This window comes from Prorops nasuta, unplaced genomic scaffold, assembly GCF_024137725.1.
Source record: "Prorops nasuta isolate Cenicafe-Biocafe unplaced genomic scaffold, Cenicafe_Pnas_1.2 PNAS00009, whole genome shotgun sequence".
Taxonomy (NCBI): domain Eukaryota; kingdom Metazoa; phylum Arthropoda; class Insecta; order Hymenoptera; family Bethylidae; genus Prorops; species Prorops nasuta.
In genome coordinates, this window is record NW_027116806.1 from 4714365 (window position 1) to 4730444 (window position 16080).

The window sequence follows — 16080 nt, forward strand, 5'->3', positions numbered from 1 at the left end:
TAAGGATAGTTTGTCAAGGTTAAATAATGTAATATATATATATATATATATATATATAGTTATTATAATATTATATTTACATTCGATCATTACTTATTGAAGTCATGCATACAAATTTTAAGTAAAAATATATAAACGATATATACATATATTTTAAATGATTAAATTATATGAAAATATGTATTTAATTATCTTCGGGAGTCCGAGAATCTTGAACTTCCTAAAAAAGGAAAAAAGGCATTTGTAATTTTGACGATCAAACAATTCGTGAAGACCATATTTTTAATCTTAAAGGTGCGAGTATACGGATCGCGAAATACACGGACGGGGCGTATGGTACGTGTGGAACGAATGCGCAGTGTGTACCCGCACCTTAGCATTTCTTTTGTACTTACTCGTGATCTTTTTTCTCCGTATTTGGACCAAAAAGTAACTTTACAAGTGGTTCTCTGGCCAGTCTGTTTATTAAAAACTGAGCAACTTTCGAAGGGCGGTGAATACAAATGTAAGGAGACAGCTGAATTGACTGCGCTTGGATTTTCTACTCGATGCAATCCTAGAGAATCTGAGACAAAATATAAGAAAAAATGGTAGAGTTAAAAATTAAAACGATAGAAAAAAAATGTATTATACAGTACACTGTCGAAATATGTACCATTTATGTAGCAAATTTCGTTGAGTCCAAGTGTGGTCCTTTGCAGCTCCCGGAGTCCTTCACCGTTATCTTGAATGTTATTGTCCGACGGCCACGCGTATCTGGTCTAAAAAGATGCAACAGATTTGTCAAGAGCTATCGATTTATAAACATGTAACTACAAATATATTTTATTCTCCTGTTTATTACTTCGCACAGCTCCCCTTGAAGAACTTTCATGACACAATGGGCATCGGCGTGATCGTGAATGGCCGAGCCATGACCTTCAGCCCAACACAGTACCATCAAGTTGAATCTTCCATTTCCCTCGTCCACCAAATTCCTGGTATATCTGTGCAATCAATCAATTTATCTCCGATGAATTATTATTTAAAAAATAAATTCTGAATTTCAAACAAAATGATTCGTTTCACTCTTGCATCAGTTCCTCCTCGATTGCAATCCTAATAATTCTACAGTCCATAAAAATCAAACTTTCTTCGACCAATTTACTCTCATATTTCTCCTGCGAGAGAATCGCGAGTTTGGAATATATATCGATACCGGTAACCGGAAGTGCTCGTAATTTTGCAGAACACGATTGGAGAGAAATTACAGTTCGCAGCTGGCAAATGACCCGACCCATATAGTTTTAACGCGCGAAAGTATGCATGTATGTATACACTACTGTTGCAAGAGCCTGTGTACGAAAGTGTGCATAGAAATTCCAGAATCACGTTCACTTTCAGCTGCAACATTGGAGTTTGGCGAAGGAAAAAATTGGCCAAATAAGCGATATTGCGAATGGCGATGAGCAACGGATGTGCGTCACGGATGAACGAGTCTGGTTGATAATTCGTAGGTCAACTTTGTGTCAAACGTGCGATTAATCTCGTTAGAAAAAATAATCGCGTACTAGCAATCAAATCGTATATGGATTGGATAGTTTCTTTCCACTTTTAATTGGTCCTTATCTTGCTTGTTATTACTGAATGAGCTCGATCGGAAAGAGTTTTGATTAAACGAGGAGTCCCCGAAGAGAAAAAAAGCTGAGACTGTAATAGAATAAAGTGTTAAAGAAAACCTGGAATTTCGTTTTATTTACTTTGTGACGTAGAACGATGTTTGACTTCACTTATCGTGCAAACAATGTAGCAACCGTGCCTTTGGTTAATTGTTACCACGTTCCAGAAACTTCGTTATTATCGTTTGGCTATAAACCTCTTATACATCCTCCCCTCGATCATTCCTTTAGTTTCCTATACTGCTGTACAAACACACTCACCAATTCTATGTTACAATTGTAATATAGTAAACAAAAGCCTATCCGTTCGTTACCCGTAACTGGCGCTTTCATCTTTACCAATTCAAAGCAAAAACAGATAAGATTGCAAAATAAATCAAATATCATAGGTAAACCAGAAGCCACGTGCTCCTGACATTTCGCGATATCGCAACCGTTATTTACCTTTCTTGATTTTGTTATTAAAAACAATTTTATCCTCTTGGAGCTTGGATGTTTTCACTCAATAATAAAGTCCATTGATTCTTCCAATTTCCATTCTAAGATTTGCCAAATCAGCCAAACTCAACACTTTTTTGAATGTACATTAGGCGTGACAATCGAGAGACATGAATGCACGTGAAAAAACATCTTCTTTATAACGAATCATATTTATTTTGTAGGAGCCTAGCCGATTATTCGAATCTAAAGTGCCAACGAGAAACTTGACATACACGTAATTCACTCAGTTCATAAATACACAAAACTATAGAAATATAATAAAGAAAAATTGAGAAAATCTCTGCAGAAATCAAACAAAAATTAACCACTCTTGCTCTTCACCAACGTCCAATTTCTTAACCTCTACCTACGTATTGATAAAAATCTATAAACAAACGTATTATTAGACAAATGAGCAGATAGAAGCATCTGTCAAAGGAGAAGAAAGAATTGTACACTGTTTTTACATGTACATATTTTAAGGATCGTTAAAAATCAGTTGTGTGGATCGTGATGATTACGCCCTCGTGGAAAATATCTGCCGTTTGAACCATGGCGTGCCTGTGATAACCCATGAACTTCGCTACATTGGAAGTTTCACAATTACCAGTCGCAGTTCAATTGGAGAGATAATCGAGGTAAATATTTACCGATTGTGCAAAATCCATGAACTCGTATGTATCTATAATGTTCATAGACTCGGTCTCCTTACCTCGCGACATTTTGCCAAAAATACTCGCTGGTAAAGTTCAATTTACGAAAATCCAGCTTGCTCTGTCTCTTCTGGGAATGTAGCTAATCGGCGGTGACCGTTAGGTTGCAAACCCATTTCCGTTACGTTTACCTCATAATCTGAGCAATAACTGGAGTAACTACCAAAAGCTGCCAAAAATTCTATACACATCTATCCTAGAATCTTCTTGTTTCTCCTATTTCTTCTTTATATTCTGTGTTTACTTCCAGTGCACAAACTCTGATCAGATGAACAATTTGAATCTTCCTCAAAGCTTCGGTTAACGAAACAATAAAAGAGAACTAAAACAAATAAAATCTATAGTTTATTTAAGAGATTGAAAGATTTACCTGTATCTATCGAATTTGGCGTATTTTTTCCACTCGAGAGGATTGCTTTTGTAAGCAGCCATCAGGTTTTGAACGTGGTCGATGTCGACACGATCTGTTTTGAAGGCTTCGTAAAGCTCGTCGATCAGTTCTCGAAGGGTAAACTGTTTTTTCTCGTACAACGGTTGGTTCTTTAGTGATTTTTCTCGCGTCACACCCAATACCCGATTGTCTTCTTTACACACCTCCATCTTTGCTATTTTTTCTTCCTCTAATTGCTACAGCCAAACGAAAAAAGTTTTTAGGGAGAAACTTCCCCACGAGGTAAAAGTGCAGAACCCTCTCTGTGTAAACAAACGACACTTTATTCCTTCGAATCTCGATTTGTCGTGGGCTTTGAGTAAGACGAAGCAAAAAACATCGGACAATTTTCGCGTGACGATGTCGGTGCAGATGGAATGCGACGGCTTGCGGAGAACGATGAAGTTTCACTTAGGGAAAATAATTTTCTATGTCGTTGTGTTGGAGAAAAGCGAAGGGAATGAAAATGTCTTTGGCTGCAACGTCTAATCCGTACAGTACAACTTCTGCCTTTACTCGTCTACGGTTCGTGTCGTTCTACTGTACGAGCAACAACATCTTATATGCAGCGTATATAAGTCCCCTACTCCACCCGTAGTAACTCTGGGCCCCCTACAAATTTTGTACGCACGATCCGTCTCTGACTCCTGCAATTAAAAATATCTGGACCTTTTAACAAAGGATCAAATGTAATTTTGTATTGTCGAGTTAATAAGAAAAATTATAATAATTATGAAGATGAATATATATACATATATGTAGTATTGTAAAATTAGCATTTCTCGTTTTCACTCTAATCGAGAAAATTTGTCATTGGAAAAACTGGACGTTAAGAAAATTCTATACATATAATAAATAAATATTCTCACATTTGTGCTACAAAGTTTTAAATTGGTTTATACCTCGTACGCTTCTGGCAATTTGATCTTGAAGAGTTAAAAAAGGAGCTTTGTAAAGTTGGATCGTTCTCTCTCTCTCTCTCTCTCTGAATTCTTGTTTAATTATTTTTTATCGTTGTTTTTCCTGGATGAGTGTACCTCGCGTGTGCTCTGTCACAGCTTTACCTTTTGTCACAATAGTTCCATTCCAACCTCAGAGCACACCTGTGTTTCCTAGAGTCACCTGCCAATCTTCCTTTATGGCAGTCTGTGACTATTTCACCTTAGCCTGAAAAACTTTCGATCGGTTTAAAAGAATTTTTCGAAATCCTCCAAGGTAACACTTTAACAATATTTCTAAATGATTTTTTCTATTACCATGAGAATTATTACACATCCGGTTAGAATAATAAAAAAGCCGCCTGAAAATCACGTTAACTTTAATCTTAAAATTGCTTTTTATTGAAATAAAAAAAAAAATGGCAGATTCCTCTGCTCGTGTTAATTTTGTCTTTTTCCGATAAGTCTATATCCGAATGTGAAAATAATCCACGTGGATATTATTCGTCGAGTGACTAACGTATTTTTGTCGATTCTTTCGTAATTACAAAGTATACATATCGTACGACAATATTTTTAACAAGAATAATATTTGCACTCGCGCAACGCCTGTGATATAATTTCATTAACGCTCCAAACGTAAATCTTGCTTTTTGAAACGGTCGATGAACTACGAGTCACATTTATGAATGGGACATTAATTTTTGTCTTCAATTATGACTTATTAATAACGTTAACAATTTTGCTGCGTTCGCAGCTGCAATCAATATTTGGTCACGTTAGAATAAACGAAGGACTACTAGTAATTAGATAAGCGTGCCGGAGCTAAAATCGTATATATACTTAATGAGATTTTAACAAAGTTCGATCATCTGGTTCTTTCGCAGATCGACGCTTCGTGATTAATTTCACATCTGTCGTATTTCTTAAGGCATACGTCATTGACAATTTTCCTCTCCATTTTAGGACTAGCCGATAACTTATCACACTGCACAATTTCTTCCCCTTCTTCTTGTCTCCGGTCCTCCTCTTTCCTACCTCGCCTCACTGGCGAATCGCCGCAGTTGCACACTCTCACCCGATTGACCTCTTTTCCACTCATACAACTGCAAAAATTAATTTGATAAACACAATTATGAAAATCCATACGATAAACAGCCACGTACCCGTTAATACCGAGTGTCGACAAAATTGTTTTTTCACTATCGCAATTTATTCATAAAAATTAACTCAATGCTCGTTAATTATAGAACGCTTTAAAAACGTTTTAATACACATCAGCTTTAAATTGTTACTTACGAGCAAGGAAGATTTTTGCAGTAATAACATTTAGCCTGAGGTTTCCTCGTTCTGTTTTTCCTGCACCTGCACGGAGTCACTCTGCAAGTGCAGCACGCGGGGACCACTGGAATTTTGGTGCTCCCCTTCGGGACCTGCTGCTCGTGTCTGTAATTATTCGGCGATCTGCTTCTTCCTCTTTTTCTCGATTCCAATTTCTTGTAGGTTCTTGGACTAAGGTAGAAATCGCGCATGGTTTTTTTTAATTTTCGTAATATAAGATTTTGCTAGATGATAGAAGTTATTAAAGCAGTAGAGGGGAAAGTTAAGTTAAGATTTACCTGACGCAAAATTTTTGGCGATCGTTGGCCCTGCAGCAGCAGGGAATCCTTCTACAACGAGAGCAACAGACTGATTCGCTGATTTTTTGCTGAAGTTCGTTCATGACATGGGAAAAAGCGCTCAGTCTTTGATACGGAAGCTTATCGGAACCGCAGGGCTTTGTTATGTCACAGCAGCACTGATCGTTTTGTTTCTTCAGCTTCCACGAATGTGGAATAGTAGGGCCTGCTTTTTCCCTTTCGATGGAACATCTGCAGTTGCAACCTTCGGTTTCCGGACACTTGCATTGATATATTTTCGTTAAATAGTACGACTTCCTTGTAGCATTGCAACTGCAATTCTGCACATTTTCACAAATGCAGTTTTTCCTACAACTGCAATCAGGTGGATTTTCAGAATTGCAATTTTTCCTACAACTGCATTTCTGTGGATTTTCGCAAATGCAATTTTTCCTACAACTGCAATCAGGTGGATTTTCAGAATTGCAATTTTTCCTACAACTGCATTTTTGTGGATTTTCGCAAATGCAAATTTTCCTGTAATTGTATTCCTGCTGATTTTCGCAAATGCAACTTTTCCTGCAGCTGCACTTCTGTGGATTATCGCAAATGTCTATTTTGTTGCAATTGCATTTTGGAGAATCTTCTCGAGTACCATTTTCTCTGAAAGGCTGCCTAAAGGCTGACCTTGTACATTTGCATTGGTCTTTAAAGTTAAGACATGTAGCGCAGTATTTCCTGCATTTGCACTCCTCCAGGGAAAATCCACAAGAGCCGCAAAATTTTACTTTGCACTTGCAAACTTCTTTTACGTTGCTACAGTCAACGCAAATTTCAATTTTTTTGCACCTGCAATTATTCCTCGTTTCCAAACACTCCATACAGATCTCTAAGGTCCTCGGTCTCTCATCTTCTTTGACCTTGAAGCAGTCATGAGTTTCCGGGGATTTGCAAGAACGACGATTTATGGATTCGCAGGTGCAACGAATTTTTTCGTTATTGCAGTTGCAACAAAACTCCTGTTCGAGACGTAAAGGCTTTTCTATGGAGTTCCTTGCGCAGTTCTCCAATTTTCTCGAACAACAACACTCGAATTCCGGCAAGTTACACCGATTACAGTGCTTCTTAACTACAGATAAATCCTCATTTTTCTCCATTTCTCTCTTACTTTCAACTTCGTCACTTTTTATTCTTCTATTTCTGCTTAATGGAAAGTTAATGTCTGCTTGTTTGTTGAAGATTTCAACATTTTCCTTTTTATCCTTGTTCTGATTTCCATTTATAGAATCTAATCTTTTATTTGTATCTTCAGGTTTTGGATGTAACTTTTCTGGACTCTGAAGTGGTTCAATCTTCCTATTGCCCAGAACTGTCACCAATTTCGACTTTGAAGACTTCCGATTTGGTAGCAGGGGAGGATTTGTCCCTTGGACTCTCATGACTGCTGGCTTTCTCGATGGTACGGTTGGTTTCCTCACGATCGGTATGTCCAAAATCGGTTTTGGCAACGATTCAACTACTTTCTTCTCTTCAGGTTTGTTCGAATTCTGAATTATCGACTCTTCTTTCTGCTCCTTTTCCTTAAACACTAAATTCTTCACCGCAAGCAGAGTTTTTCTTATGTATTGTCCAACCAGAGATCCTTTTTCAGGAACAACCTGTTCATCCTTCTTCTCCAGTTCACCTGATTTCCCCTCTTCGTTATTATTTTCAATTTTTTTCTCTTCAACATTGTTCGTCGATTCTTTATTCTCTTCTTTAAGGGTCTCATCATTTATTTCTTCAGCAACATCGGAAACTTTAGTTTTTTCTATACCCTTCACGTTTTTAATCGTAGCTATTGCTGCTCTCTTCAAGATTGGAGAAAATCCTTTTTTCTTTTCTAGTTTTTCCATGACAACGCTATTCTTCTCAGACTCGTCGATTGATTTTATTGAATCTCTCTCCTCGTTAACAACAGAGAGTTTCATTTTATGAGAATTTTCTTTCTCCCCCTCAACATTCGTATCATTAGCCAGGCCACCAGTCAATCTACCAGATTTTTCCAATTTTTCATCATTCGTACAAACTGTTATTTTTTCTCCCGAGCCTCCAGATCCACAGACAGTGAATCTTTCTTCAGAATTTGTCGTTTCACAAACATTAAAATTTTCTCTCAAATTTCCAGATCCACAAACGGTAAACTTTTCTTCAGAATTAGCTACTTCACAAACATTGACTTTTTCTTGCAAATTCCCAGATCTACAAACAGTGAACTTTTCTTTAAAATTTGTTGTCTCACGAACTTTGCAATTTTCTCGCGAGTTTCCAGATCTACAAACGGTGAATTTTTCTTCAGAATTCGTCGTTCCGCAGACATTAAAATTTTCTTTAAACCCTGGCGGCTTACAAACGTTGCATTTTCCTAAATTGGTCATAGATTCATCTTCCATCGCGATACAGTTGCATTTGGACCACTGTTGAGACTGGTTTTCCCTCTGGCTAACACCAACAGAGCGAAAATTGTTTTTCCCAGTATCCTGTCTGATTCTATCTAGATCCTTTTTCATCGAACAGTTACAAGTTGGTTTATCCCGATTAATTTGGCGTTTTGCGTGAAAGGATTCGTCCAACCACTCGTGTTCCTTGCGAGAGAAGTCGGGTTGTTGCTCGAACCGGAAATTAGATCTTCGACCTTGAAGAGAGTTAGAGGAATCGGCGAAATCTCTGGATGAAGTGGAGAAACTGTTTCCAGTGTCCCTGCTGGAGGAATCCCGAAGGAGTGATGGACATTCCTGGATGACTCGACCGGACGTTTTGTATTTTAAATCGGAACTACCGGATGCTGAAATTACCGTACTGGGTTGGCTGTCCTCTTCGCAGAGGCAGCTCAATCTATCCCGAGCCTTCTCCCGTTTCTTCTTCATGCTCTCCAGCAATTTGCTACTCGTACTCGACGATCCACCAGCCGTTATCGTTGAACCAACCGTCGCTGTTGTTCCCGAATTGCTCTCAGAGCAAACTTTCTCATTTTCTTTCTTCTTCCCCTTCTCCTAAAACATATATTCAAATTGTACTCCTATTCACTCAATTATTTAAAAAAAAATCAAAACTCCATTCATAAAAATTTTCCTTTACCTGGACATTTTCATTGGCCTCTGAACAAATATAAATATTCACATTTCCGGTCATTCTACGGTTATCCATTTTTTTTGTCAATGCCTTTGCGTTCCTTTCCTTACGAAGGATTTTCTCTGCCAATATTTTTTCCCTCTTCTCCTTCTCACGATCCCTGCCCCTACAGCATTTTTTAGCTACCTCGATGTTCTTCGTGACCTTCGAAGGAAGCCTGCGTCTCTGGCGAACCTCTGACTCCACTGACAATCTTCTCGCCTCGCCAGTTACACATGGTACCAGTTTTTCTCGTGAATATCTATCCTCTGATGATTTTATTTCTTTGTTATAGCAAACCGTTGGCAAATCCACGTTTTTCCCTGATTTATCACCGTCCTGCGAAAAATTAGATTTAAAATTAACATTGACACAATAGAGTAGACATTTTTGGCCAATTAATTTTATTACGATTAATTGTCTCTGCGATTCGTAGACAGTCGCGTCTTAAGTACCATTGAGCATTGTTTCACTATGGTTTGAACAGCTTCCTTCAGCGAGTGGTCGATGATTTCCTTCAATTTTAGCGAATTCAATTGACTGGATTCAGATCTCACTGTTGATCCATTGCCAGTAGAATCACTCGCCTCTTTCGAGTCTGTTTTTGGCATATTTTTGACATCTTGACAATTTTTCGATTTCTCATCCGTAATTACTGAAGCGTCTACCAAAAGTGGAGGGGGGGAACTGGTGGATTTAGCCACTTGACAGGGATATGTCGCAAAAGCACACAAATTCGGTTTATTCTTCTTCCCATCTTCGGACTTTTTGTGACCAAACAATTTTTGCAACATTATTTCCTCTTTATACGATTTAGTTCTTTTATACTACAGTTGATTTAAGTTTTACATAGTTCCTATACAACAAAAACAATAAGAAGATAAAGAAACGCGTAGAATACGATAGAAAAATTAATTTATTTTACAAAAGAGTTCCATACTTATGTACAAGCATCTTACTTTTATTTTATTCTTTATCGTGTTTTACCATCCTGGCCGAGAACTTTAAAATTTGGATTTGTCTAATAGTAGGTTATGTTGACAGTTTGAATTTGAAAAATAAATGACTATAGAAAGAATAGAACTTTTTTACTGTGGACAACAATAAACCGGTCGTATAGTTATAATTGTAATTAGATTTTCTAATATATTCTGTTAGGAAACTCATTTCTGATCCTCTGTTTCTTCATAGTTCGTGGTATCTTCATGAGTACTTAAATTACCAATTCGACTTTTTCCACATGGATATCTTTTCAACAAGGATACTTTCTCAGGTTCGGTTTCGGAAAAATCTGAATTTTCAGAAAACTCTTCCAGCTTTTTTGCTGTCGATACACCCAGTGGCTGTTGAAAAACGTTTATATAATTAATAAAAAAAAACAATTTTATATAATCTAATTACATTAATAGCAGAAGTAACTCGATCCTTAAATCTTGATAAAATATTGGCTCTTTTCATCTGCTCAACTTTTGGAAATAATTGCTGTACGTCTTTCATTTTATCAGCTCTCTTTGAAAATGAAATTAGAGATTGACGATCTTTCTTATTTCTCTCGTCCGTCATGTTACGAAATTCTCGCACAACTTTCCTAAACGCATTTGTTTCTTGGTAAGGAAGCGTTTTCTCTTCATCGCTGTTAGTTGGATCCTGAAGAAATTTATATATTTATAAGTAAACGAAAATTATTTCTATAAAAAATAATTTCTAGTACAGTTTCTGGAGCATGACAAATCATGGATGAATAACTGCATGCTTCGTCTTTCATTTCTGGCTTCATCCACATTTCACGTGGGGTCTGTGCCATCCTGGAAACCCCACATTTGGCAATTTTTTTCACCACTTCTCGTTTCTTTAGTTCTTCGATTAATTTTGGATTTCCAATGCCACGAAAATATTCTCTCCTTTTCGGACCCCTCATCGGTCCTTCTTGCAATTTTTGGTAAAGCGGATGACACCGTTGAGAAAAAAAGGGACAGTTATCCTCGTGACAAACCGAAGAACGATAAATACATCGACAATCCACTTTTCTATGATCAAAATCCATTTCCAAACGTTCGTCACTCTCCTCCCTTTCGCGAGGACATTCGATCATAATTGGCTCCCTCCACTCGCACTGCATACCCTTCTCTCTTAATTCTATCTGGCTATTCTGAACCGATCTGGAACACATAACTATTCTTTCCTTTGATCTCACGACGGAACAAACGCATTTACTGGACTCTCTCCTACGTGTCGTTTTTCCTTTTCTACATCTTGAGCTATTTATACAAAAAAATACCATGAACAGTCCAAAAATTGATAAAAAAATCAGCAATCTCACCAAGAACAAGTGCGTTTTCTTTTTTGGTGTTTTCTTCGCCAACACTTTTTTCTCAAACATCTACCCTTATCCACCGTTGGTATCTCCGAGGTTTCTGGCTCGTTATATTCATTTCTATTTCTAAAAAATATATATTTATTATAAAGTATTTCTTTTACTATATAATTTTCTACCTTTTCCTGGGATATTCTTGATTTATCTTCTTTTTTGCAAACTCCTCGATTCTTTCTTCCTGCTTAAGTAATTTAGTCTGAACAGCTCTGCTTTTATCCGGCAGATCGGTAGCCTTGTCAACTGTAGCCACCGGAAGTGTCCTTGTAGATTTTTTAAACTCTTCGAAATTTGTATTTTCTTCTTTTCCTGTCAATCGTTTTCTTCTCTGGTACTGCACCCCGTATAATTCTAGTCCAGCTAAAGGGTCATAAATATCAGGATTAACTGTTTCAGAAGTCTTTCCATCTTCGGTATCCGCCCCTCCTTGCATTCTATTCTTATGGACGAAGTCTCTATCCGTGCTAGACTGAGAATTTTCGTCTTCTTTTGTTTCAACTTCGGAAGAACTTTTCGAAATTTCCTCACTAGAGTCTTCCAGATTTTTATCAGTGGGAATATTCCAATGATTTCCATCTTCGATATTCTGAGTCTTCGTGTCTATCGATAAATTGATATTCATCTTTTCACCCCTCCTCCTACCATCATTTCCGATCTCGTTTATCTCATAGTACCTTGTATTTCTTGATGCAGTCTCCGAATACCTTTTTTATACAATTTCATGTATTAAAGCAGATCCTAACAACCAGTTTTAACAACTTTTCCCAAAAGTGTACCTGGGATGCTTTTTGGAGAACAATTTCTCGCCTTTTGCATGTTCCAAGGGGTCGTTGAAATTTCTCAAATCGACGTCATCCGGTTTCGAAAGGAACCTACGCCTAGTTCGGTGAGAATCGTAATTTTTGGAATATATGTTGAATCCAGGATCCACCTTCTCTTTGGCAGTCAAAAACGCACAAGTCTCGTCGCAAGAGGAGCTCGACGAATTTTTCTCTTCACCTCGCTTCCGGTTCCCAACTCTTCTATAAGTTTGTACCCGCCCCTTCGATTTACCCGATTTTAACATTCCAATTATTTTCCTCATTAATGACGGCCTTGAACCAAAATCACCGGAAATGCCCTCCTCCTATAAAAATTACGGTATTAATAATAAACTTGTTAAAAAATTAGAAGAAAATTATCAGTAGTTTCTTATTCTTGCGATATAAGATATCCAGATTAATTTATAATATTCTTATGCATGTTATACTAATTTCTTGTAATTTGTACAGAAAAAATGCCACGTTTAAACCAGAAAGAGTCTTACGTTCTTCCGGAGCCAAGGAACCTTGGAGAGGGCTTGGATAATTTTTTGAGTCCGGTTTTGTTTAACATGCTCCTTATTTTCACCGGAAACGAGTTTGCACGAGCTATCCTCGACTTCGACATGGACGACTTCCTCTTCGTCGACTTCCTCGCTGGAATCCGAGGTCCTTGTGGAGCCTGATGAACTGGAGGATTCATTGGTCGGACAAACGCATCTCTTTCGTTGTTTATCCCTTCCTGTTTTGGTTTTGAGCCTCCTACGGGCTCTGACGACAAAACAGGAAGTGGGACCTTCGCTGGATGATTCTTCCTCTTTTGCAAGTTGATTAAAGATTTGAATTGTGACGTCATCACGAATATTCTGAGCCTCGAGATCCCTGAAAGGCAGGCGCTTATGTACGGTATCCTCCCCTTCTTCCGGTGACTCTTCCTGGTAAGTATAGCTATACAAAGATTCGCTACTTCCAGTTGCTTCCTCGAAGCCTTTATCCGTTTGATTGGCTTCGTCCTTTAGCAAAACTTCATCATCCTCCTCTTCAGAACTCTTCTTCTTCGACTCCACGTCCTCCAACTTCTCGTCCCTCTTCTTCCTCTGCTCTCCTTCCTTGTCCTTACTTTCTCTCATCAACCTCTCCACCTTTCGAGCCAACTGATCGTCCGAGGAATCCCTCTCCTCACTCATGTCGGACAAATCCCCATACTCGATAGGCATCTTGCAAATAGTGCAAAGATTTCCAAGGTCAGCATAACACTGAAGACAATAAAACCCCAGACAATCTGGAGTGACACATTTCACATGGGTTTCCTCGCCAGGGCGTTGCACCATGCCACACATCAAACAACGATCCAACTTGTCGTCGAACATCCTGTGTAACAGCGGACAACACGCTGCCAGCCTCTGTTTGACCGTGACACCCTCTATTCGATCGCCCCCAGCCATGCCAAATTTACGACGAAGCTGCCTTCGGGCAAATTTCAAAAAACTTCCTCTGGATCTACGTAGATTTAAGACTCAATAGTTGTTCTAAGAAAATTGCTTATTTTTATTTTATCATTTATCGATAACTTACCTGATTATGTGGTTGTAGAGCCAGGTAGCTCTTTGCTTCGCCCTATCAGGATGGTAATAGGACATGACCACGTGCCTCAGTCTCAATCCGTAAGGTTCGAAGATCGCCATGAGCCAGCAAAGCACTATCAATGATACGATCTGCGTGTACCTATCGAAATCAGGTGGTATTGGATCTGGTAAACATGGTATCGAATCTATCTCCATGTCTTTGGCGTGGGGTGTGAACGCCTTTGCTATGCTACGATACAATTCTGCTAGGTATCCAGTACCAGAAACGTAAAGTCCTACTGAATTTGGTCGTTGAACCTATATTTTCCAAGAATTAGTTCTTATAACTCTAATAGTTTGGTTGAAAAAATTGAGAAAGCACGTCGAAGGTTGATATACTTTAGTTTCGAATCTGCCGTGGTACCTGATGGTACTGAGTATCCAATATAAACTGTAGTCAGCAAGCATGTGGATGCAAAGCTTAAAAGTTGCTAGAGCGAGAAAAACAGCTGATCTAGCCAATTTCACCTTTTCCATTCTCACTAAGGTCATGGAGGTCAAAGGTATGTATTTGTTACGCTCTCGACGGTTCAATGGTAAAACTGTCTCTTTGTCCTGGCGACATCTTATCAAGTCTATTGTTCGTAGATCCTCGGTTAAATATCTGTTATCGAATCTCTCGTTTGTTAGCCATTTATGGCGATAGTGAATAACTCTGCAAAGTATCAATGTTTTCATGGCAGGAATTATTAACCCTTTGTTGCTTGTTTACCTGAGTAGCATGAAAACGACGAAGAAGCTGGTGCCAAAACTCATCCAGTCAAAGACGGTTAAAAATTTGTCCGTTCTGGAACGAATTTCTGTTACAATCCCAGTCGATACTTCCTCCAAACTTTTGCTCTGATTTGTCTCGAAGTGAAACGAATGGGAAAATTGTATTTTCACGTAAAACATGGCTTTCATACGTTTTGTAAATTTCCTTATCTCTGGAAGAGCAGTTTGGGAATAAGTAAGAAAATAGTAGAAGAACTCGAAGAAGTTTACTTTTTCGCACAGTATCGACAATGGCATCGGCGACGTAGGATACAAGCATACAAATAAAGTCCAAGGGCTTTACAATGTAGCACAGTGCGCTAACTACATATGTGAGATTGCAAATGCCCCCAAAAAATGGTCCGAGTTTTGCTTTACAATCCGCTACAGCTCCTTCAAAAACCCTTTGGCATCTATCGAATGGAGTGCCTAACTTTTTGTTGCAAATATTTACAATACTGCCTAGCCACTCGAAAACGGATTTGATTACTCTTACTAAAAGAGAAAAGGTTACTTAGGTGAAACGGAAAATTATTTGCTAATAATAAGATATGTTGCTTACAAATACTGAGAACTACTCTCTTAATAGCAATAAGCGTTTGTTTGATTCTTTTCACGATCAACTTGACCGTTTTTATCACTTTTGTTATTGCCTCTTTCAAAGCATAGAACGGCTGCTTTATTAGGTCAACAACAGCCTTCACGGCGTCCTTTAATTGTTTCTGTAGAAAATAAATAAGAGTAATGAGGTCACCGGAATTGATTTGGCATATTCTCGCGTTTTCCTTAATAAACTACCTGCCCACATGCCAAAGATTCGGAAAGCACTCCTGTATTGTGCAGAGTGTTTTTAGCCGGCCCAGTGAGAGCTAAAATAAATGCGTAGGCCATCAAAGCTTGTCTACCCCTTTTAGAAAAAAATTGTGGCAACAGCAAAAACACGATACATCTGGAAAATACGCTTCATTGTTTTTGATGCATTTGCAACTCGCGATACCACATTTTTTTTCGTCGCAATGTTTTCTTACCGGACCCGATAAGAAAATGCGAGTCCAAGCGTTAAAATTATACCAAAAATCGAGCAAAGCAACGTTGCCGATTGCAATGTAAAATTCAACTGGAAGACAAAGAACATGAAGAACAAATACGTGAGGAAAATACCCCCGAGGAAACCTAGAAGGCTCTTAAAAATATAATTTTCGAAGGTTCCGTCCGTTCGAAGCATAACGGCTCTTCTGTGAAACCAAGAACCTTCTGGACATGTTGTGACTTTTCTCAAGAGCTCCTTTGTTTTTCTTTTGCATCTAAAAATATTTTGAAAGAAGGAATAAAAAGGAGACTCTTTTCTAGTTGAATATTCGACATACCGTAATTTTTGTCTTCGAAGTTTCTGCTGAAACGTATAATGAGGCTTGGCGCCTTCAGATATCTCAATCGACTTTAGTTTTTCATCTTCATAAATTAATCTAGCTTTTTCTAATTTGCGAGCCTTTAAAATCAGCTGGAAAAACGCCATTACTCAACTTTCTACATGAATACTGAA

The 16080-nt window shown here is 38.2% G+C and overlaps 3 protein-coding genes across 3 annotated transcripts; all 3 read right to left on the reverse strand.

The window, feature by feature from the left end:
* Positions 1-44: 44 nt before the first annotated feature.
* Positions 45-5017, reverse strand: LOC136776059 (cysteine dioxygenase type 1). The gene is made up of 7 exons (XM_066731389.1): positions 4538-5017; positions 4184-4456; positions 3222-3928; positions 845-986; positions 656-761; positions 396-565; positions 45-220 (listed from the first exon to the last, which is right to left on the reverse strand). The coding sequence occupies exons 3-7, from the start codon at positions 3449-3451 to the stop codon at positions 185-187; spliced, it is 684 nt and encodes a 227-aa protein (XP_066587486.1). The 5' UTR covers positions 3452-3928; positions 4184-4456; positions 4538-5017; the 3' UTR covers positions 45-184.
* Positions 5018-5087: 70 nt separating this feature from the next.
* Positions 5088-9782, reverse strand: LOC136776196 (axoneme-associated protein mst101(2)-like). The gene is made up of 4 exons (XM_066731577.1): positions 9444-9782; positions 8956-9327; positions 5839-8870; positions 5088-5325 (listed from the first exon to the last, which is right to left on the reverse strand). Exons 1-4 carry the CDS (start codon positions 9780-9782, stop codon positions 5088-5090), a joined length of 3981 nt encoding a protein of 1326 aa, XP_066587674.1.
* On the reverse strand, positions 9584-16053 carry LOC136776197 (uncharacterized). The gene is made up of 16 exons (XM_066731578.1): positions 15905-16053; positions 15566-15841; positions 15336-15486; positions 15100-15259; positions 14769-15032; positions 14497-14710; positions 14124-14439; positions 13735-14042; positions 12666-13659; positions 12136-12485; positions 11482-12063; positions 11309-11428; positions 10700-11246; positions 10390-10635; positions 9948-10331; positions 9584-9844 (listed from the first exon to the last, which is right to left on the reverse strand). The coding sequence occupies exons 1-15, from the start codon at positions 16051-16053 to the stop codon at positions 10152-10154; spliced, it is 4857 nt and encodes a 1618-aa protein (XP_066587675.1). The 3' UTR covers positions 9584-9844; positions 9948-10151.
* Positions 16054-16080: the final 27 nt, after the last annotated feature.